At 35.1% G+C, this 22,832-nt stretch overlaps 2 protein-coding genes across 2 annotated transcripts; one reads left to right on the forward strand and one right to left on the reverse strand.

Moving 5' to 3' along the window:
- The first annotated feature begins 299 nt into the window (after positions 1-299).
- LOC107597203 (protein DENND6A-like) lies at positions 300-19,285 on the forward strand. Its single transcript, XM_016288158.1, has 18 exons — positions 300-662; positions 1,287-1,325; positions 1,422-1,464; positions 5,878-5,990; positions 6,136-6,216; positions 9,486-9,591; positions 11,111-11,190; positions 11,284-11,343; positions 11,432-11,487; positions 12,213-12,335; positions 13,608-13,703; positions 16,314-16,408; positions 16,588-16,653; positions 16,853-16,917; positions 17,001-17,090; positions 18,480-18,533; positions 18,618-18,727; positions 19,069-19,285. The coding sequence occupies exons 1-18, from the start codon at positions 435-437 to the stop codon at positions 19,283-19,285; spliced, it is 1,722 nt and encodes a 573-aa protein (XP_016143644.1). The 5' UTR covers positions 300-434.
- Positions 19,286-20,919: 1,634 nt separating this feature from the next.
- LOC107597172 (ADP-ribosylation factor 4-like) lies at positions 20,920-22,304 on the reverse strand. The gene is made up of 5 exons (XM_016288128.1): positions 22,177-22,304; positions 21,896-21,976; positions 21,500-21,609; positions 21,195-21,392; positions 20,920-21,080 (listed from the first exon to the last, which is right to left on the reverse strand). Exons 1-5 carry the CDS (start codon positions 22,241-22,243, stop codon positions 20,994-20,996), a joined length of 543 nt encoding a protein of 180 aa, XP_016143614.1. The 5' UTR covers positions 22,244-22,304; the 3' UTR covers positions 20,920-20,993.
- Between the last annotated feature and the right edge of the window lie 528 nt (positions 22,305-22,832).

Below are 22,832 nucleotides of genomic sequence, written 5' to 3' on the forward strand. Positions count from 1 at the left end.
TAAAAAATGTTGGTGCTATTAAAAAGGTATATATTTTCTGTTTAGTTTTTTTATTTGTTCCTTAAGGCTTGTAAGAAATGTAAGTAATTTAAATGTAAGAAATGTAGTTTGCAAAGAGCATACTTTTTTCATGTATATGGTGTTTTTGTAATAATATAAATAACTGCATAGTGTAGCCTATTGTTCTTTACATTACAAAAAAAGTCATTCTGAAAATAAAAAAAGCACATCACATTTTTACCATTCGAACTCATCAACCTAGTAAATAAATACAAGAGGCACCGTGGCTGCGTGCGCGCTCCCGTAAAAATCTTGACCTCACGTATGACGTCAGCACGCTGTTGACGCAAGCCCCGCCCCTTTCGCCCTGGCCGTGTTTGTATTTACAGCTCAAGCTCCTCCAGCTTTCAGCAATAAACCGAGTCCGATCACTCATGGACCGAACGGAGGGTGTCACCATGGCCTTTCATGGGTCTGAGGGACTGGAAGAACAGCTCGAGGAGCCGGAGGATACTCTGAGAGTTTCTCCGGCGGAGGAGATGCCCGTCGATGGGCCTCCAGCGGTAGAGGAGCCGCTACTGCTGCCGTGGGACCGCTTCTCCTCCTGGCTCCACTGCATCTGTGTGGTCGGCTTCGATCTGGAGCTCGGGCAAGCTGTGGAGGTACAGCACACTGTCGTATTAATACTATTTAAATCATAGTGTCTGTTTAGTTGTCATCTGTGAGTTGGCCTGCTAGCCGGCTAACTGTGTGGAAGTCAATGGAAACCTGCTAGCATCAGTGGCTAACAAAAATAATTGAGTCATCAAAAATTATATATATATATATATATATATATATATATATATATATATACACACACACACACACACAAACACACAGCCGGCTAGCCGTCGCATAGATGGGAACTTAGTTATTTTATTGTATCATTTTTTTAAACTATATATATACACACACACAAACACACAGCCGGCTAGCCGTCGCATAGATGGGAACTTAGTTATTTTATTGTATCATTTTTTTAAACGATTTTGCTACTTTTTATTTTATTGCAATTTACTGTAATTGCAGTTTTATGGTACAGCAGGACATTAGAGCAGTGCAAGCAGTTCAGTGGTGCATGTTACTGTGTCTGATCTTTTATGTTGTGATCAATATGTCTGAAAGCTTTCAGTGACAGTAGCTATGAAATATTTGTGCATAAAAAAATATTTTCATCCATGTGTTTGATTGTGGAATGCAATAAAAAAAAAAACTAAACTTTTTCAAAACAAATTCTGCTGCAGGTGATTTACCCACACCACTCCAAACTCACTGAAAAAGAGGTAACTGTTGTTTTACATTATCCTGCTAGTTTCAACCATGGCTTTAGATGGTCAGTTTTAAAATATTTAGTGGTTTCTTTGTTTTTCTCATTTCAGAAAACAAGTATATGCTATCTGTCATTCCCGGACTCCAATTCAGGTAAACTGCATTTCCTCACTATAATTAATTTTTAAGGTTTTATGGTTCTTCCTGTATCTGTTGTAAATAATAAACAGTTGATGCACAGATGTTTGTCAGCTGTAGATTTAAACCTGCATAGCCTAAACTTTTAGCATTTTTGACTCCTAAAAGTTTAGTCTTAGATCACACAGTCACGGTAAGCTGAAAGCTAATGGAGAGTAATTTATTCAGTGATCATGTCAGAAGCATTTTTCAGAGTGATCATTAATGTATTTTAGAAGCCTGACATAAATTTTAATCACTTTTAATATTGTATGTGAGTATTATTAGTGCTCAAAGTGTCTGTTTTGTGATTAAGCAGTGCAGTCGTAGTGTATTTTCCTGCGGTTAAGGTTTGATTTAGAGCACTGTAATTCATCTGAGTGAGTACTTTGACCTGTGTGTCTTACGCTAATGTGTGTGGGATGAGAGTTCGACATCTCCCTCCAGCAACACTACATGCATATTCAGAAAGAAACTCGCAGTGTGGGTTGTGGAGTCTCTGACTCTTCTGTATTAGCGATATTAATGGGCCGTCACTGACTGAGTAGGTCAATATCTATGATTGCACACTTGTAGTTGCTTCGTAACAGTGTGTGTTCTGATGTAAATGTATCATGTGAGTTTGTTTCTTCATGGGAACAGATTTGGAGAAATGTAGCATTGCATCACTTGCTCACCAGTGGATCCTCTGCAGTGAATGGGTGCCGTCAGAATCACATGCATATTCAGAAAGAAACTCGCAGTGTGGGTTGTGGAGTCTCTGACTCTTCTGTATTAGAGATATTAATGGGCCGTCACTGACTGAGTAGGTCAATATCTATGATTGCACACTTGTAGTTGCTTCGTAACAGTGTGTGTTCTGATGTAAAAGTATCATGTGAGTTTGTTTCTTCTTGGGAACATATTTTGAGAAATGTAGCATTGCATCACTTGCTCACCAGTGGATCCTCTGCAGTGAATGGGTGCCGTCAGAATGAGAGTCCAAACAGCTGATAAAAACATCACAATAATCCACAGCACTCCAGAATAAAGAGTTCGGCTGAATGGATTCGAAAACGGTAAAACTCAACTGTTTAACTCTAGGGGAGTTGAAAAATTAGCCTATTTTAAAAAATAGTGGAGTGTTCCTTTAATGGCATCCATTAACCTCGGTAAAGTCACAGTGTTGCAGTGATTTTCATTTATTTTCATTTAATTTTTTTATTTTATTTTTTGGGCTTAATACACAGATGAGACATTCTGCGCTTACAGGATATCCTGTTGTAAATGGTCTGTTTTAAAGATATTGTAACCTGCTAACCAAACCTGACTCGCCCTTTTTCTAGAGGACATCGGGTTCTCATAGCTCATGATTCTTGTTGCAGTGATTCGCCCAAGTTATCGCCATTGTGCTGTTTTGAAAAAGCCTCTCATCTCTGTCATCAGTTTCGCTGTTTTCCTCATGGAGGTCCGGAGTCAGATGCCGTGCATATGGATATTTGTGGCGTGCGTTAGTGTCTTCTCTCGCATGCTGTGGGTGAGGTGACCCACTCATGGTGGGAAAAGCATGCGGGTTGCTGTGGCAACAGAGTTCCTGCCACCCCATGCGATGTGAAGAAGTGCGTCTGTTGTGACATATTACGTGCCATTCGCTCTCTCTCAGCAGCAATGCAGCCAACTGTGCATTTGTTTCAGTTGTGTTCAGTAAATCTGTGAACGTCTTACTCAGAATGATGGGGGAGAATTCATGTATGAAGTGCACGGCTTGTTACACACTGAAAAAATATGGTATAGAAACGATTTTCACTCAGAAATTGCTGGTAAAGTTCACAGATAATTACAAAGAATCAGCAAGTAACACACTGAATTAAACTTGACATTTTGAAATGTGGTTTTCTTGTAAAACGTACTACAAAAATCAATAACTTCATGAAAAATGATTTTTACAGTGTAGAAAGCTGCAAGTACATTCTATTGGAGCTTGTAGTGGGAATATTAATACTTTAATTATGAATCAATTATAAAATTGTCAATGGCAGTATTTGAATAAACATTGAAATGTTAATGGCTGACATCACAAGCTTGACTATTTTGTACTTTACAGAAAAATGTAATTTTTTTTAGAAGAACTGATATTTTAAAATGTCTCCCTGTAAAAAAATATTTGTCACATAGTTATTTTAGTAGCTTTGACATACTAACATAGTTTTATTAATATTTTGAATCGGTTTTTATTTCTATGGCTTTGGCTTTCATTTCCATTTTAGCTTGTTTTAGTGTGCTTTTGTCATTTTTAGTGTTTTTAATATATATATATATATATATATATATATATATATATGTATATATAGTTTTTATAAATTTTTTGTTTTAGTTATTTTAGCACAAAGTTAAACTAAATTAAAATGAGAAATGTTGTTGCAACTAGCTGAAATTTAAATATTTTCTTTATTTTATTTAATGTTTATTTTATTTCAAGTCACTTTTTTTTGTATGTTTTAATTTTAGATTCTGTTTTAGTTAACTATAATAACCCTGATTGGTCAACAAATGTATTTCTCTATCTTCAGTGTTTTCAATGATAAGGCCCTTTTAATTATTATCTTGTAAATGTAAATGTTGACGTCACAGCCATGAATATTTTTCAACAAGCCATTTTGCGCTATAATTTTCTTTACAGAAAAATGGCGTACATTTTGGTAGACCTGATATATAAAAAACATTTTTTAACTAGAAATATGTGCATCTATGTAAAAAAAAAAAAAAAAAAAAGTCAACCTATTATTCATCTGTCTTTAGTGTTGTCCATGATAATGCCCCTTTAATTATCATCTTGCATGTAGTCCTAGTTATTGATTAAAGCGTAATTATTAAATTATTGTTCTGATCATCTTGTGTTTGATTATTTAATGGTTTTCTAGATACAGGACGTAACGAGCATGTATCTGGACGATGTTCGTTCAGCAGGATTATTCTGTAAATGTTGTGTAAACGCTGCTTTTTATAGACTCCCGTGGTGTTGAGGAAAGGGTTAGCCGAGAGCGTGAGCTAATCCATCCGTCACAGCCCGTAGAGAGAGCCAGTAATCTGGTTTCACACTCGCACAAACCACCTTCCTTGTTCCTTGTGGCCCACACACATCACTGTGTGCAGAAAAGACCGAAATAGAGACTAGGACAAACACGGTTGTCCTAGTCTGAACCGGAACAGTCCGTCCGTCCTGAAGACATCAGAAGTGATGTAGGAGTCAGTGCTTCTGTTGCTTATTCATCTCCAGATGGTTACTTAACTTATGGATTTTCCATCTGTGTTGAATTTTTTGTGGATGTCATATCCATGTTACACTGCATACAGATTTTTTTAATATAAAATTTTATAATATTTTATTATATCATTATTTTATTTATTTATTATTTGAGGTCTGAAGCTTAGTGTTAAGAGTTAGAGTTAATATTTAGTTTTATTATAAATAATATATGCATAATATATGCAATAATGCATTTTATTGTTGTTATTTATTATTTTTGTATTTTTATTTTTTTTTACATCTGAAGGTTGGTGTTATTCTGTGATTTTACTGAGAGTTTAAATTATTATATTTTATTTTATTATTAATAATATAATACATATTACTGTTATATATTATTTTGTATTTTATTTAATTTTGTATTTCTTTTAGACCTGAAGCTTTAATGTTGTTGTGAGTTATATTTTAGTATTAATAATATATTTTATATGCTATTCTATATTATTTATTATTTTGTATTTGTTTTGATTTATTTATTTTAAAACTTTTTTTTTTTTTTTAATATGTGGAACTTTGTGTTATTCATAGTGATTCACTGAGAGTTCATGTAGTAATTATAAATGTTTTAAGACCCCATGACATCAAAATTGACTTTTTCTAATGTTGTAGTATTGTTTTTGTTTTTTTTAAGAATGTGTTGGTTTTGAGTAGGTTTTTGGTGTTGTTTTTGTGTTGTGGCAAAAAAAAAGTTGAAATACAAATGTTAAGTTGACTTACGCATTTTAAATGTAATATATTTTCTGAAATATTGGAAATATTCATGGTAATGGAAAAGAAAAATTGTCATCACAACTAAATTCAAAGTGCCTTGATTGATTTCAAGTGTGGTTTTGCTGTGCTGTGATGTAAACTAAAGCCTCTTGGCTATTTTGAAACGCAAAAGCACACCAATTTGGTACCGTGGCCTTTATTTCTGAGAGATGATGCAGAATGGACTGATTTGGCAGCTTAAATATTGTGGCTGAAGTCAGATTTGTTTTGGAAAAAAAACAAGCACATCAGATGAAGACATGGTTTCAATAAAATGTCCTTGATTCAGCCGGTGCACGTTTGCACTGCGTAGTTTTGCAGATAAATGTCAGTGTTTGTGCCTCTGCTCACAGGTTGTCTCGGGGACACACAGTTCTGCTTCCGTTTCCGGCAGGCCACAGGCAGGAAGTCGTCACTCGGATGTTTCCTCGACCACTTCGACCGGGATGCGCCGGTCTGTCTCAAGGTCAGTGCTGAGGACATCAACTCATAAGTCATAACTCAGCCTGTTAATGAAGTAAAGACTGCCCTACACTGAGATACTTCTGCAAATAATCTGTTACGTGTCATTATTACTAATATGAAATGTGCTTGTTTTCTTCTTTCCACAGAGAGATCAGGGCTATTACTACGGGTATGTGTACTTCAGACAGGTGCGAGACAAGTCGCTCAAAAGAGGCTACTTTCAGAAGGTACGACCATGACGATTTATTCCTCACATGAACCTGAAGTCTCATGTTGATCGGAGAGGTGATGAATTTAAAGTGACATCTGCTATTTGTTATAACATGCACGTCACTTCTGGCGGTGCGACAAATGATTCCAGTGAATAATTTTATGTCTCATCCACCCAAGAGCTAATTCCTGGCCTTTAGTGCATATTATAACTTATACAGCATTGGCTACATGTATACTGCAGCTAAATTCAGTTGCTTAAAGGGAAAGTTCACCCAAAATTTAAAATTCTGACATCATTTACTCAACTTCAAGTTGTGTGAATTTCATTCTTCTGCTGAACACAGAAGAAGATATTTTGAAGAGCGTGGGTAAGCAAACAGTTGTTGGTCCCCATTGACTTCCGTCGTATAGAATTTTTTTTTTTAGCTGAAACCGTGGTCCTTAGTGATTCATGAAATCCAAGTGAACAGCTGAGATTCAAAAAAGCAGATCAAAGAACACAAAATTAATATCCATGTCTCCTGACGATATATTGAGTTCTTATGAAGCAAAACGATCATTCTGTGCAAGAAACTGAACATTATTTACAACATTATGACCTGTAATGCAGAGCCTCAGGCAAACAAATCATTCACGAGCGAATCATCCTTTTGAACTGGTTATTTTTAGTGAACTGGATGAACCAGTTCACCAAATCAAACTGAACCGTCTGAAACGGTTCACGGTTCAAGCAGCACAGATCTACAAGTAACTCAACCAAAACTCACTTTCAGACACTTGATAGTGACTTCGACTGGAAATGAGCCGAAATATCAGTGTATATGATCATATAATGAATGAATCATGCAGCGCTCCAGGTCCTCTAACAGTCACTGAACAGAGGACACCGTTTGACTCGGACCGATGAGCCGCTGGTCTGCGCATGTGTCTACTGAACACTTGAATAAAGGAGATAAATGAACATTTGTATGGTTTCTTACGGTTTATGTAAAAAGAGGAGTTGATGAAGACAAGTTTATACACTTTATATACTTTTTGACACATAAAATATCTCTGTTTCACATCATTATTAGGTGCTTTAATAATATCATTGCGTATGCGTTACATCATTGCCTGATTACATAAACAAACTGGTGAATCATTACTTGGATCAGTTAATTGAAACAAACTGTCCGAAAGAACTAGTTTGTGGAGAAGAACCGAATTTCCCAGTTTGCCTGAGGCTCTGGATTAGAGGGAATAATGTTGTAACTAATGTTCATTTTCTTGCACAGACCGATCGTTTCACTTCATAAGACCTTAATATATTGTCAAGAGACATGGGTATTAATTTTTTCTTACCTGTATAAGCTTTTTTTGGACTCTTAAGTGACGGTAACCATTGACTTGCATTTAATGAATCACCAATGACCACAGTTTCAGCTGAAAATCTTTTATACTGTTCTGCTGAAGAAAAAAGTCACTTACATCTTGGATGGCCTGAGGGTGAGTAAATTAACAGCAAATTTTAATTTTTGGGTGAACTATCCCTTTATGACATACAGTATTTAAATACATATCAGAGTTGTGTCTCTCTTCTGTAGGCGTGATGCAAGAAATCAGAGGGAACGAGGTACATCTTGATTCAGCGTTGCCAGATCTTGCTCGAAAATACTGCAAACGCAAACAAGTCCATAATAAAGCTAAACAAAGCCAAATATTGAAAATAAGACCAAATTATTGTGACCTGCTCCTGCTTACTTTATTAACTCGATGAACTGGATTGCTTTGACTCAAAGCAATTAAAGCTCAAAAGCTAAAGGTTTAAGCTCAAACAATAAGCCCAAAGGCGCTTATAATAAATTAACATGGCAACATTTCAAAAGCGTGCCCTTCAAAGCAGCTTTCCCAAACATAAACAAAACAGTCAACGGTGGTGTGGTTAAAATTGCTGAACATAACGAGTCTTTAGTCACTTTAATATTAATTTGGTCGAAAATAGGGGATGGCACAATTTCGGGTGAGTTCTGTTCCATAAACACACAAAATGATCATTTTGGGCATTCACTCTTGTTTTTAAATGTGTGTGTATTTGCCCATTATGTAACTCTGATTGGTCGAGTGGTGTGTTGTAGTGATTTGAGCAAAGTTGAGTGGTGTTTTTAGACAGTAAGGAACTTTAAATGTTTTTTGGCTTTCGTTTGGTTCCCATTTCCTTACATTAAAACTGAAAATCGCCCCCAGCTAAGATCAAGCGCAGCACTGAACAAGTCCCAACAACACTGCATCACCGCAACAGAAGTGTGAGTCTGATCTATCACCAGCGAACGTTGTTCACACCCTAAAAATAGAGGCGGAGATTAGAGGGGAGATCTGGAACTTTTCAAGAGCCTTTAATTCTCGTTATTTTTGAAGACTGCGAGTATTTCGACACCTAAACGCTTTGACACCGGAGCTTTCTGGGGCTTTTGCTGCCCTGCAGCTTCTTATGCAATTCTTGAGGTGATTCACTGCGCTTCAATAAAACGTTGTGGTTTGTGACATGAACGAACACAACCCGGTTTGTTTTCTTTACTAACAGAACCATGTTGCTTACTCTAGTTTCCTTACCACTCCCTACTGGTTTCAGATGCATTTGAGCAAGCATGAAAAATGTAAATTTGGTCATTAACCCTATAAAGCCTACGTATATTTGATGCTTGATAATGATCAACATGATCAAAACTTTTTGAAAAACCTGTTGCACACAATTTTGAGCAATTTTTATTCATTGTATTGCACTGCATTATGTTTTGATCATAAAACTAAGCAGAAATATAATCAACTAAGACATACAGTTTTATTGGGAGATACAGAGTGACAACTGATATTTATATAATTTTATGTAAGTAGTCTGCTATACTGTTATAAAGATCCCATTGATTTACATTACAAGCTTCAGAATTTCATCACTCTTTGGCCATATAAATATCAGCGTCTGCACTGAATTGCATATTTTTGCTTAACTGTTTTTCCTCCATATTCTCACTTATTTCATACTATATGAGCCATAAAAACCTGATGTATCAAATGTGATGCTCAGTAAAAATATATAGGCCAACATTTTGGGGGCTGCCAAGCCCATTCATAAAGGTAATTAATGCACCATGTTTGAATATATGCCAGTGTGAATGGAGATAAAAGGTCATAGCTGAAATATTCCTTTAAGAACCTGTCTGCTGTTTTGGCCTGGATCTTGTGAGGATTTTTGAGCTTCATGACATTTCTCTCATCGTGTGTGCATGTGTGTGTTTCTCTCCTCCAGTCTCTGGTCCTCATCAGCAAGCTGCCCTACGTGACCTTTTTCCACTCTTTGCTAAAGCTCATTGCCCCAGAATACTTTGAGAAACAGGAGCCGTGTTTAGAGGCCGGTGAGTCCTGAAAACATGGACTACAGACTGTAAAACCAACAGTTATGGTGATAACAATTAGAGGTGTTTGATAGAGCAAGCTTCATTACTACTGTGGCTCACATTTAAGGTTAGGAACATTCAATTTCCTTTTCTTATTGGAAAACTCTGGCAACCACATACCAACACTCACTTCCCAGCCATATCATGCCCCTAGCAACCACATAGCAACACACAGAAAAACACCTTGGCAATACATACAGCATGCAATGACTCAGTACCCCTTAGTAACTCCATAGCAACATGCAACAATGACCTCGGAATATCTTAGTTACTGCATAGCAACAAACAACAATGTGGAACAACTTATCAGCCACATAGAAACAAACAACAACTCAGAACACCTTAGCAACCACATAGCAACATAAACTCAGAACACCTTAGCAACCACATAGCGACAAACAACTCGGAACACCTTAGCAACTGCATAGCAATGTGCAACAACAACTCTGAACACCTTAATAACCACAGCAACATGCAACAACAAATCGGAACACCTTAGCAACTGCATAGCAACATGCAACAACAACAACTCAGAACATGTTGCCAACTGCATAGCAACATGAAACAACTCAGAACACCTTAGCTACCCCATAGCAACATGAAACAACTCAGACCACCTTAGCAACTGCGTAGCAACATGCAAAAATGACTCACAGCTCCTTAGCAACTGTGTAACACCTTGCCAACTGCATAGCAACATGTAACAACAACTTCCGAACACCTTAGCAACTACATAACTTAGCAACTGCGTAACACCTTGGCAACTGCGTAGCAACATGTAACAACAACTCAGAAAACCTTAGCAACTGCATAATAACTTAGCAACTGCATAGCAACATGCAACAATGACTCACAACTCCTTAGCAACTGCGTAACACCTTGCCAGCTGCGTAGCAACATGTAACAACAACTCAGAACACCTTAGCAACTACATAACTTAGCAACTGCGTAACACCTTGGCAACTGCGTAGCAACATGTAACAACAACTCAGAAAACCTTAGCAACTGCATAATAACTTAGCAACTGCATAGCAACATGCAACAATGACTCACAACTCCTTAGCAACTGCGTAACACCTTGCCAGCTGCGTAGCAACATGTAACAACAACTCAACACCTTAGCAACTGCGTAACAACATGCAACAATGACTCACACTTCCCTAGCAACTGCGTAACACCTTGCCAACTGCTTAGCAACATGTAACAACTCAGAACACCACACAGCTACTGCATAATTACTTAGCAACTGCGTAAGACCTTAGCAACTGTGTCGCAACATGTAACAAAGAGCTCAGAATTTCTTAGTAACTACATAGCAATATTCCTCCATTATAAAATTGTATGTTCTATATATAATGTTGCCTAATCTTGTTTTTTGCTGAAATCTATGTATTGATGGTATTGAATTGATGTCGCTTTGGAAAAAGCATCTGCTAAATGACTAAATGTAAATGATGAATGTGTTTTTGCGTTGAAGCGTGTAATGACATTGACCGCTGGCCCACGCCGTGTCCGGGGAAGATCCTCACACTCCCCATCATGGGTGTGGTCATGAAGGTAACTGCTATTTTCTTTCTTTGTTAGATATCGGGTCAGTGTGTGAATATCCATAGCACTTCATTAACGGCTGCTGTGGTCTGTTCTTCTCAGCTGCGCATCCCCACATGTTACGACAAGCCTGGAACGTCTCAGCTCGTTCAGTCCACGCCGGTATGAACCGCATGCTGCTGATGTGTCATGTTCACTGGGGTCACATCAGTTTTGCTCTCATGTAATGAGTCTAATCTTTCATTCACAGAGCGACAGTCTGGTGTCCATCATTCTGCCCACCGTCCATGAAGTGGATCTTTTCAGGTAAAGCATGTTTATTGTGTGCTAGTGTGACTGGTACATATTGTACTATATGTCATAGTTGGGCTGCATTTCTTTATTGCTTGTCCTCTGGGGCCTCCTGTTGGTGGCTGAGAAAAGTTGTTCACATAAACTAGTCTCTTCTGCTCACCAAGGCTGCATTTATTTAATCAAAAATACAGTAAAAACAGTAATATTGTGGAATTTTTTTTTACAATTTAATAAAAGTGTTTTCTATGAGAATATGTTTTAAAATGTAATTTATTTCTGTGATCAAATCTGTATTTTCAACATCATTACTCCAGTCTTCAGTGTCACATGTTCCTTCATGTAGAAATCATTCTAATATGCTGATTTGCTGCTCAAGAAACATTTCTGATTATAATCAAAGCTGAAAACAGTTGTGCTGCTTCATATTTTGTGCACATCGTGACACTTTTTGTTTATTAGGATTCTTTGATGAATAGAAAGTTAAAAAGAGCAACATTTATTTGAAATAAATATTTTATATAACATTTTAAATGTCTTAATGTTTGATCGAATTAATGCACAAAAGCATTAATTTCAATCTCAAACTTTTGAACTTTAGTGTATTGGTCATAAATTGTTTACTACGACTCCAAATTTCCTCCAAATTGTCTCCAAATTTCACATATTATGATGTTGAGAAAAACAAAACCTGTTCATTTCCATTTTCCATGATGTTTTCATTGTTTCTTATGTTGCAGGTGTTTCCATCCAGTGTTTTTTCATATTCAGATGTTATGGGAGCTCGTGTTGCTCGGTGAAGCGTTGGTGGTCATGGCTCCTTCACCGGCAGAATCTTCAGACACTGTGTTGGCATTGGTCAGGTACAGCTAATAATAATAATAATAATAATAATAATAATAATAATAAAATATTAAGCCATAAGAGGTGGTGTTATAGTGATTTTAACTCTTAACTGTTAAAATCACTGTAACGTGTGGCCTCTTCTAGCTGGCGTTTATAAAACAGCGCTTTGATTTTGAATAAATAATCACTATTGATAATTAATGGAGTAAGTAGGATTATTCTATATAACTAACATCATAAAAAATATTTTCTTTACTTGAAATAAACTTTGAAATTTAAAAAATAAAAACTAGTAACATTTCTCGTTTTAATTTAGTTTAAATTGATGCACTAAAATTGAAAAAAGTTTTAAAAAGATATAATTAAATTAAATGAAAGAATAAAAATGACAAAAACAACTAAATTACAAAAAATATATAATATATACGCATTAAAAAACTGATTCAAAATATTAATAAAGCTAAAAAAACTAAACAAAATAGTATATCATTGATACTAAAGTAACACTAGGAATGCATCATTATTGTGTTTATATGGTATAAAATGCTATTGATGTGCTGTTTTACAATCCATCCAGTCATTTTTTTTTTTTCTTCTTAAGATTCCTTAAGATGTCATTTGAAATGATCACAGCTCTGTATGCCTGCAGCAGTCTAGTATTTGATATGACACTAAATGTTTGCCTTGCGTTGTTGATGATTTTACTCTGCATTAAAAATAATGCAGGATGAAACTTGTTTCTTTTATATTATCAACATCATGTTTCTCTCTGATTGCACATGAGATGTTTTTAGAAATGCAAGCTGGCGAGTGAACTCTAGATGTGCACAGAATTCAAACAACCGTCATTCATCAGTTCTTCCTTTGTGTGTTTATTCAATTTGAATAATTGGATAATGCTGTCAGCTGATAATAGAAGTATATTGCATTTTAACGCAATTCTCTTATTTAAATCCATTCCAAAGAATTCTGCAGATTTTTCCTTCAGAAATTGTGCAGATTCATTGAGCGTCCAAGCACATGGGGTTCAATGCAGTACTTAGCAGACTCTGTTTCTGAAAGCTGAATGCTTCCAGAGTCACATGCTGTGGTCGACCTTGAAGAAGGGCAGCTAGATAAGTCTGAAGTCACGTGATGTGTGTGATATAGAGACTCCAGAGACACTGTTACGCACCACACATACTCGGTGTTTAACGTGAGCAGAATATTCTTGACCAATAAAAGAGCAGATGCTGAGTTCTAGATCACTTTCTAAAAATCCAACCCCCTCTGTCTCTGTCTCTGCGCAGCTGTATCTCTCCTCTGTGCTACTGCAGTGATTTCCGGCCGTACTTCACCATTCATGATAGTGAGTTTAAGGAATACACCACTCGAACGCAAGCTCCGTAAGTAAACCATGTGTAAAAGATCTCACATGTGTGAAAAAAGAAATTAGATGTGTGAGATTCAGCTCTTTTTCAGTTTATATATATATATATATATTTAGTGCTGTCAAACGAATAATCGCGATTAATCGCATTCTGAAAGCTGAATGCTTCCAGAGTCACATGCTGTGGTCGACCTTGAAGAAGGGCAGCTAGATAAGTCTGAAGTCACGTGATGTGTGTGATATAGAGACTCCAGAGACACTGTTACGCACCACACATACTCGGTGTTTAACGTGAGCAGCATATTCTTGACCAATAAAAGAGCAGATGCTGAGTTCTAGATCACTTTCTAAAAATCCAACCCCCTCTGTCTCTGTCTCTGTCTCTGCGCAGCTGTATCTCTCCTCTGTGCTACTGCAGTGATTTCCGGCCGTACTTCACCATTCATGACAGTGAGTTTAAGGAATACACCACTCGAACGCAAGCTCCGTAAGTAAACCATGTGTAAAAGATCTCACATGTGTGAAAAAAGAAATTAGATGTGTGAGATTCAGCTCTTTTTCAGTTTATATATATATATATATATTTAGTGCTGTCAAACGAATAATCGCGATTAATCGCATCCAAAATAAAAGTTGTTGTTTACATAATATATGTGTTTCTACTCTGTATATTTATTATGTGTATATATAAATACAAACACATGCATGTATATATTTAAGAAAAATTTTATGTTTATATATTAAATATATTTATTTATAATATAAAATATAAGAATATAAATGTATATGCATGTAAATATTTTCAAAATATATACTATATATGTGTGTATTTATATATACATAATAAATATACACAGTACACATATTATGTAAACAAAAACTTTTATTTTGGATGCGGTTAATTGCATCCAAAATAAATAATTTTGGTTGGCCGGCAACTCCTGGGAAGGTTCACCATTGTTCCAAGTTTTTTTTTAACTTGTGGATAATGGCTCTGACCATGGTTTGCTGGAGTCCCAAAGCCTTAGAAATGGCTTCATAACCCTTTCCAGACTGATACATGTCAACTATTTTGTTTCTCATCTGTTCTTGAATTTCTTTAGATCGCTGCATGATGTGTTGCTCTTTAAGCATGCTTCACGTTGTCAGACAGGTTCTATTTAAGTGATTTCTTGATTCAACAGGTCTGGCAGTAATCAGGCCTGAGTGTGGCTAGTGTAATTTTACTCCACTTTCTAAAATAATGTGGTTAATTGCAGTTCTTTCATGATTTAAGAGGAGGGGCAATTAATTTTTCACGTAGGGCCAGGTAGGTTTGGACAGCTTTTTTCCCTTAATAAATGAAATCATCATTTAAAAACTGCATTTTGTATTTACTTGAATTATCTTTGTGTAATATTACAATTTGTTTGATGATTTGAATCTTTTAAGTGTGACAAATATGTAAAAAATGTAAAAAAACAGGAAGGGGGCAAAAACCTTTTCACAGCACTGTATAATAGTTATATAAATTGTTTTAATTATTTATTTATAGTAATTATAATTTATTTATTAATATATTTAATATATTGTATTCAATTATGAAATATTTATTTGATATTCTATTAATAATAAACATAATTATATTAATATAATTTGAGTCCATTTTAGATATACAAATTATATTTTTCCAAAAAGAAAATAAATAAAAACCAGTGAAGCAACAAGGACTGTTCCTGTCCTTATTTTTATATAAAACACACAATATAATAACATTTGTATACTGTAATTGTTTTCATCACATTTATTTATAATAATTATAATTATAATTTCTTTATAAAGACAGGTAATAGACTGTATTAAATATTGAAATATTTAATTATAATAAATGTAATTTATTGTGAAATGACTTAATGGCAAAAATAAATAAATAAAAATCAGCATTTGTTTGAGTGACATAGTTGCTATTTATGTTTAACCTACAATATATTAATGTTTCTAGCAAAGTTAATTGTTTTCATTAAATGTATTTATTTTGCTATAATTTGTATTTATTATTATATTTAATATACAGTATGAAATATTTAAAAATGTATTATAATAATATAATTTAAATGTTTTTTTCAAAAAAAAAATGAAAATAAAAAAACTGCATTTTATTTGAGTGAAGTAACCGAGGGACTATTCATGTTCCTGTAATTTAATTGCTCCTAAAATGTAATTGTTTTCATTAAATATATTCATAATTACAATAATTTAGTTTATTAATATATTTAATATACTGTATTAAATATTTTAATATTTATTTCATTTTATTGTAATAAATGTAATTTATAGTATTATATTTTATTCTAGTATATAATAAAACCATAAATACAGTAGTATGTATTTTAAAGTGTGTAGTAGTGTGTATTTCCTGTGTGTGTGTGTGTGTGTAGACAGTTGTGTAATATTTTGTTTCTCGTTCTTTTGACCTACAAACGCAGCGTGTAATTCAATCAGTGTCACGATTAATGATCGTATGATAGATGAGATGCTGTTCTGTGTTCAGATCGATGGATGAGGATATTTCTGGAGGTCAGACAGGAAGTGTTTGTGACACTCTCACTGGCTTTCTCTCTTAACCGTACGCTGTGTTTTTCTGCAGGCCTTCAGTCATCCTGGGAGTTACCAACCCATTTTTTGCCAAAACTCTCCAGCACTGGCCTCACATCATCCGCATCGGAGACATGAAGCAAGCAGGTTCTGGCCTTTAAATATCATCTAACTGCATGTAGAATTAGACTGTGATGTATTTGAGGAATATTATGACTCTCAAAAGTTTATATTAGAAGTAAATGTGTTAAATTATCATTAAAGATGGTTGTTGGTCATTGAACATGCTTCGTTTTTTATTATAACATCTTACATTTTTTTTAAAGGTGAGATGGCCAAACAAATGAAAGTGAAGAAACTAAAAAATCTAAAGACTTTGGACTCAAAACCTGGTGAGACTTAAAAAAAAAAAAGTTTCTCATTTATTCTGTTTTGTGTTCATACAGGCTTGATTTAGTACTCATAAAATCAGAAGTACCACCAAATCTAGTCTCTTACCGATAAACTCCAAACTGTAAAAGCAAATAAAGAAATAAGACTGAGCGTTTGTTAGAGTATGTGAAGGATTATCGGTGTCGCGTCTGGTCTCAGGTGTCTACACTGCATATAAACCGTTCCTGAACAAAGACGAAGACATTATCAAGCAGCTGCAGAAGGTGAGTGTCTCTCTAGTGTACTATATCGCTGCTAAAACATTCAAGCGCATCTATTAATTCACTATTTTTGCGGTTAACATCAGGGAGTCCAGCAGAAGCGCCCTTCAGCGGCCCAGAATGCAATTCTGCGTCGATATTTCCTGGAGCTCACGCAGAGTTTCATCATACCACTGGTAGGAACATTTCTTCGCATGCAAAATCAATCACACGACGCCGTTTACATGTGCAACAATCCTTATATAATAAATAAGTGGCAAGAAGAGTGGGATACATGTACAAATAATACATTCTATGAAATACATCTGGAAATTTCAAACAGATTTTTAATCTCTTTTAAAACTAGATTTGATCAAGTGGTATTTACCAGACGTCGCATAGGTCATACAAGACTGACTCAATGTATGTTTTGCAAGGTTCCCCTTTCTGTTGAACATATTTTATTGGACTGTTCAGCTTTTAATGTACACGCTGCAAAAAATGCTTTTCTTACTTGGATTTTTTTGTCTTGTTTCCAGTCAAAATATCTAAAACTTCTTAAATCAAGAAGGATTTTCTAGACAAGTACCAATTATTGTCTTGTTTTCAGAAAAAAACATGTCAAAATAAAGTGAGTTTTTGCTTAGAACAAGCAAAATAATCTGCCAATGGGCTAAGCAAAATAATCTTGTTTTTTGTTTGAAATAGGATTATTTTGCTTAGCCCATTGGCAGATTATTTTGCTTGTTCTAAGCAAAAACTCACTTTATTTTGACATGTTTTTTTCTGAAAACAAGACAATAATTTGTACTTGTCTAGAAAAGCCTTCTTGATTTAAGAAGTTTTAGAAAATTTTGGCTGAAAACAAGACAGAAACTAAGCAAGAAAAGCATTTTTTGCAGTGCAGAGAACTCTTTTATGAAGTGAACTCACTTAAAGAGTTATTTAGTCAAATTTTGCCAGGAAAAGTTTTAGAATTGTTATCACGTTAATGTACAAAATCTTGTGTGATCTATAACTTGTGTTTGTTTGTTTGCTGGTTTTTATTGTATTTGTTATATTTGTATTTTTTAAACAGTTTTTGCCATGAAAATCGCTTTTGATGCTGACATGGCATTAAATAAATATATACTACTACTATTACTTTACATGTGCCACAGTGTTAATGTTAACTAATACTGTTAAAATCACTGTTGTTAACTGAAATAAATCTGAAATAAAATAAAATATAAATATTGCATGAAATTGTTTTTTAAAACGTTAACAAAATGTAGTTGTTGCCTTCGCAACTATATGAAATAAGTACTAAAATGACTAAAAATAAACCTGAAATAACGCTAGATAGAATATTTTAAAATGATAAAAGCACAAAATTATTAAAATGAAAATATACTGAAAATATAAATATTAAAAATGAAAAAAAAATACTGTAATAATATTTAAATAATGGTAAAATAACACTGTTATTCTGAATACCTTGAAGACATGATAAATGCATGCTAAAGTAATGAAGTCTCGTGCTTTAAATTCCAGACAGTAAATTCAGGACATAATGTTATAATTAATAGTATATGGTTGATTTGCAGGAGCGATATGTGGCCAGTCTGATGCCTTTACAGAAGAGCATCTCTGCCTGGAAAGTAAGTCAGATTTCTTTTTCCCTTTGAAATGAATAGATTTTGCAACTTTTATGAATGCCCACAATGTCTTCTCTCATCTCCCAGAGTCCTCCGCAGCTGCGGCCGTTCAACCAGGAGGAGTTTATGAAAACGCTGGAGAAGGCCGGACCTCAGCTCACCTCACGACTCAAAGGAGACTGGATCGGCCTCTACAGGTACAGATTTGAATATATAGTGGAATATCATTATTTTTGCCTAACTATTTGGCAGCACAACTGATTTCAACGTTGATAATAATCAAAAGTGTTCCTTGAGCAGCAGATCAGCATATTATACTGATTTCTGAAGATCATGTGACATTGAAGACTGGAGTAATGATGCTGAAAATTCAGCTTTGCATCACAGGAATAAATTAAATTTGTAAATATATTTAAATAGATAACAGCTATTTCAAATTGTAATAATATTTCACAATATTGGTCTTTTTACTGTATTTTTGAGCGCACAAATGCAGTCTTGGTGAGCACTTTAATGTTTGCAAACTTGACTCGCTCAGGCAATTCCTGAGGTCTCCAAACTTCGACGGCTGGTTCAGGAACCGCAGGAAGGAGATGACACAGAAGCTGGAAGCTCTTCATCTGGAGGCGCTCTGTGAGGAAGACCTGCAGCTGCGGATACAGAAACACACGGAGGTGGAGACCGTCGACCTGGTGCTCAAACTCAAGGAGAAACTGGTGAGTGCTGCACTCATTCTGTCTGCTTTAAAGGAATAGTTCACCCAAAAAGGAGAATCTGCTGAATATGTGCTCACCCTCAGGTCATACAAGATGTAGATGAGTTTGTTTCTTCATCAGGTTTGGAGAAATGTAGCATTGCATCAGTGTCTCAGCAATGGATGCTCTGCAGTGAATGGGTGCCGTCAGAATCCGAGTCCAAACAGCTGATAAAAACATCACAATAATGTTAAATGGCTTCAAATCTGATGAAGAAACAAACTCATCTACATGCTGGATGGCCTTTGCTTTGACAGATCATGTGATTGGTCTGCTGGTTACTCCAGATATCCAATCTCATTGCACAATATCTAAAATATTGTTTTGAAATGCCTGAGACAAAATCTGATTTGGTATAATTACTTCCCAAAATCGTCTCACACAATTAATATTCATGCATCCAAATCCAAGATAACGTGACCGCATTTCTTTTTGCATTTCAAGAGATTTAATATGTAGGAAAAAAGTCTTGCATGCATGCCTGGTTGTTTCAACTTATTATTATGTAATAACTGATATTTTACACGGGAAGTGAAGATGTTGTTCTCTTGAAAACATGGAATGGAAACTGCACTTTGTTTGCAATATTTTATGCCATATTCCAATTTAATTCACAACTTTGGCTGGAAAAATAGCTATTTTCACATGCGATTTTCACTCAGAAATTGCTATTAAATTCCTCAAATGATTACAAAGAAACAGCAAATAGCATTGAAATAAATGTGAAATTATGTAGTAAAAAGACTGAAAATAGTATTTTCTTGTAAAATACTTCATCTTTGTTTACATTTTTATTTTACAATTTCACTCAGAAGTTGCTTGTAAATGTCACAAAGAAACTGCAAGTAACTGAATTAAACATGATTTTTGAAGTTATATTTTTGGTAAAACATGCTTCAGTCATCTTTGTTTATATAAAATGTGTAGGAAACATTTTCGCTCAAATTGCTAGTAAATTTCACAATTAATTACAAAGAAATGGTAAGTAACACACTGAATTAAACCTGAACATTTTGAAGTAGAAAGACTGAAAAGTTTATTTTCTTGTAAAATGCACACCAAAAATATTTGTTTACAGTTTCGAAAAATCTTTTTTTTACAGTGTTGGAAACAATTTCACTCAGAAATTGCTAGTAAATTTCACAAATAATTACAAAGAAAAGGCAAGTAACGCATTGAATTAAACATTAACATTTTGAAGCAGAAATACTCAAATATTATCTTTTTTTTTTAAACATGATTCAGTTTTCTTTGTCTATAAAAAAGAAAAAAATACAGTGTAGGAAACAATTTCGCTCAGATTGCTAGTCAATTTCACAATTAATTACAGAGAAAAGGCAAGTAACACATTGAATTAAACCTGACAATTTCGAGGTAGAAAGACTGAAATTTTATTTAATTTTTATTTATTTTGTAAAACAAGCTTCAGTAATCTTAGTTTACAACTTAAAAAAAACAAAAAAAAAATTAGTGTAGGAAACCGTTTCACTCAGAAATGACTAGTAAATTTCAGTTACAAAGAAAGGCAAGTCATTGAATTAAATGTGAAATTAAGTAAAAAAGACTAAAATGGTATTGTCTTAAAAACTTTACTCCAATAATCTTTGGAAGAATATTCCATAATATTTCAAAATAAAGTTGGAGATAATATATACATCCAGTTCTGATTTAGTGTCCTTTCTTCAAGTAGTTTGAACGCTGCAGTGTTTTATCGTTTGGACAGTTGATCCGAGAGCCAATCCAGTCCTTCATATAAACCTGATCCTTGAACCGCACATGTGGCCTGAACAAACCACTGAGAGAGAGAGAGAGAGAGAGAAACACAGCTTTATTTCACTGAAACACACTGACGTCATGCATCACGTGTCAAACAGAGTGTGTGTGTGTGTGTGTGTGTGTGTGTGTTCACCTGTCTTCCTCTCAGTGCGTGTAAACCCAGTCTGTCTGTCAGCTCGTGGACCGCCATGGCTTTGGGTAAATCCTGCTTGTTAGCAAGAACTAACAGAAGCGCGTCTCTCATCTCGTCCTCCGCCAGCATCGCGTTTAGTTCCTCTGCTGCTGTTTCAATCCGGTCACGATCACTGCTGTCCACCACAAAGATCAGGCCCTGAATCACACAAACACACACACTTGCACAGTTCATAAAAGTAGCTGATTAGAATTGAAATGTTAAAATAATAGATACTGAACACATAAATGTGTGACACATCATACCTTAGTGTTCTGATAGTAATGTCTCCAGAGGCGTCTGATAACATCCTGACCGCCGACGTCCCAAACGGTGAAGGAGATGTTTTTATATTCAACTGTCTCAACATTAAAGCCTAGAGAGAATCAGTCAGTCATTATCAGACACTATTCCAAGCAGTCTATATGTTGAAGTACTTCAGTTTGGCTACAGTTGACGGCAGCCATTGACCTCCGTAGTATTTTTCGGAGACAATGGCTACCGCCAACTGTTTGGTTACCAACATCCTTCAAAATATCTTAATTTATGTTCAATAGAATAAAAAACATCATACAGGTTTGGAACACCCTGAGCGTGAGTAAATGACAAAGGCGACTATCTCTTTAAATATTACTACATTTGTGTGATGTGAAGTTTCTGACCTAGAGTTGGAATAGTTGTGACAACTTCCCCGAGTTTGAGTTTGTAGAGCACTGTTGTTTTCCCTGCTGCATCCAGACCAACTTGGAGGAGAAATATGTGCATTTATTCCACAATGAATATGTACAAGATTCATAATGGTAATATTTTATAGTTGTATAGGCCTAATATGCATCTATTTGCACTAGAGCTATTTTATTTCATTTGCATTAGAGCTATGCACTAGAACTATTTTCTCAAAAACTGAATAAGAATCAAATAATAACGTGTAACGTGCACTCACCCATAAGCAACCTCATCTCTTTTTTCTCGAAGAGACGCGAGAAAAGGTTAGAGAAGAAGACGCCCATTTTTTTTTTAAAGTGCAGGTAAGCTCAGCTGTATTTAGTGAGAGTAAAGGTCCGGAGGATGAGGCTCGGGGTGTTCGTGTGATGAAGCAGTGATTGTGTGCGGGTTTATATAGGCTTCTTTACTTTCGCTTTGATTGACAGCTCGGCACCGCCACGCGCCGTTTGTCTCGCGGCAAATCCAACGCGTTCGATATGACGTCACCTACTGTACCACGTGTCTAAATCTAAGTCAAGTAAACAAGTTATTAGTTGTTGTTTTTTAAGTCAAAACGGCTGTACAAGTTAAGCGCTTTAGGTGACATACAAGACAACACTGAGAATATTATTTATGTGTATTTTATAAGTGACATTTCCAACACACGATGTTCCAAACCCTAAAATAAATGAATAAAAAGCTATCATTTTAAATAATTAACAACACTTGTTTGTTGTAAACCCCCTTCAGCAGTAGTCTATAATGTGAAGTTCAACTTCAGAGATGAATTGCATTACAAAGCCTTAAAAAACACATTGAGCATGATCCTCGATGTATTCAGCCAAGAGATTTCAAGCGTTAGATTGTAACAGGATTTGTTTAGACTAGTAATAC

This window comes from Sinocyclocheilus grahami, unplaced genomic scaffold (assembly GCF_001515645.1).
Source record: "Sinocyclocheilus grahami isolate Dianchi unplaced genomic scaffold, SAMN03320097.WGS_v1.1 scaffold229.1, whole genome shotgun sequence".
Classification (NCBI taxonomy): Eukaryota; Metazoa; Chordata; class Actinopteri; order Cypriniformes; family Cyprinidae; genus Sinocyclocheilus; species Sinocyclocheilus grahami.

Coding starts and splice junctions, on each gene's coding strand:
- LOC107597172 (XM_016288128.1), bottom strand. CDS start 22,243: ATGGGCGTCTTCTTCTCTAACCTTTTCTCGCGTCTCTTCGAGAAAAAA. Junction 21,977..22,176: donor AGAGATGAGGTTGCTTATGG/GTGAGTGCACGT, acceptor TTCTCCTCCAAG/TTGGTCTGGATGCAGCAGGG. Junction 21,610..21,895: donor CACAACTATTCCAACTCTAG/GTCAGAAACTTC, acceptor GATTCTCTCTAG/GCTTTAATGTTGAGACAGTT.
- LOC107597203 (XM_016288158.1), top strand. CDS start 435: ATGGACCGAACGGAGGGTGTCACCATGGCCTTTCATGGGTCTGAGGGA. Junction 1,465..5,877: donor ATTCCCGGACTCCAATTCAG/GTAAACTGCATT, acceptor CTCTGCTCACAG/GTTGTCTCGGGGACACACAG. Junction 9,592..11,110: donor GGAGCCGTGTTTAGAGGCCG/GTGAGTCCTGAA, acceptor TTTGCGTTGAAG/CGTGTAATGACATTGACCGC.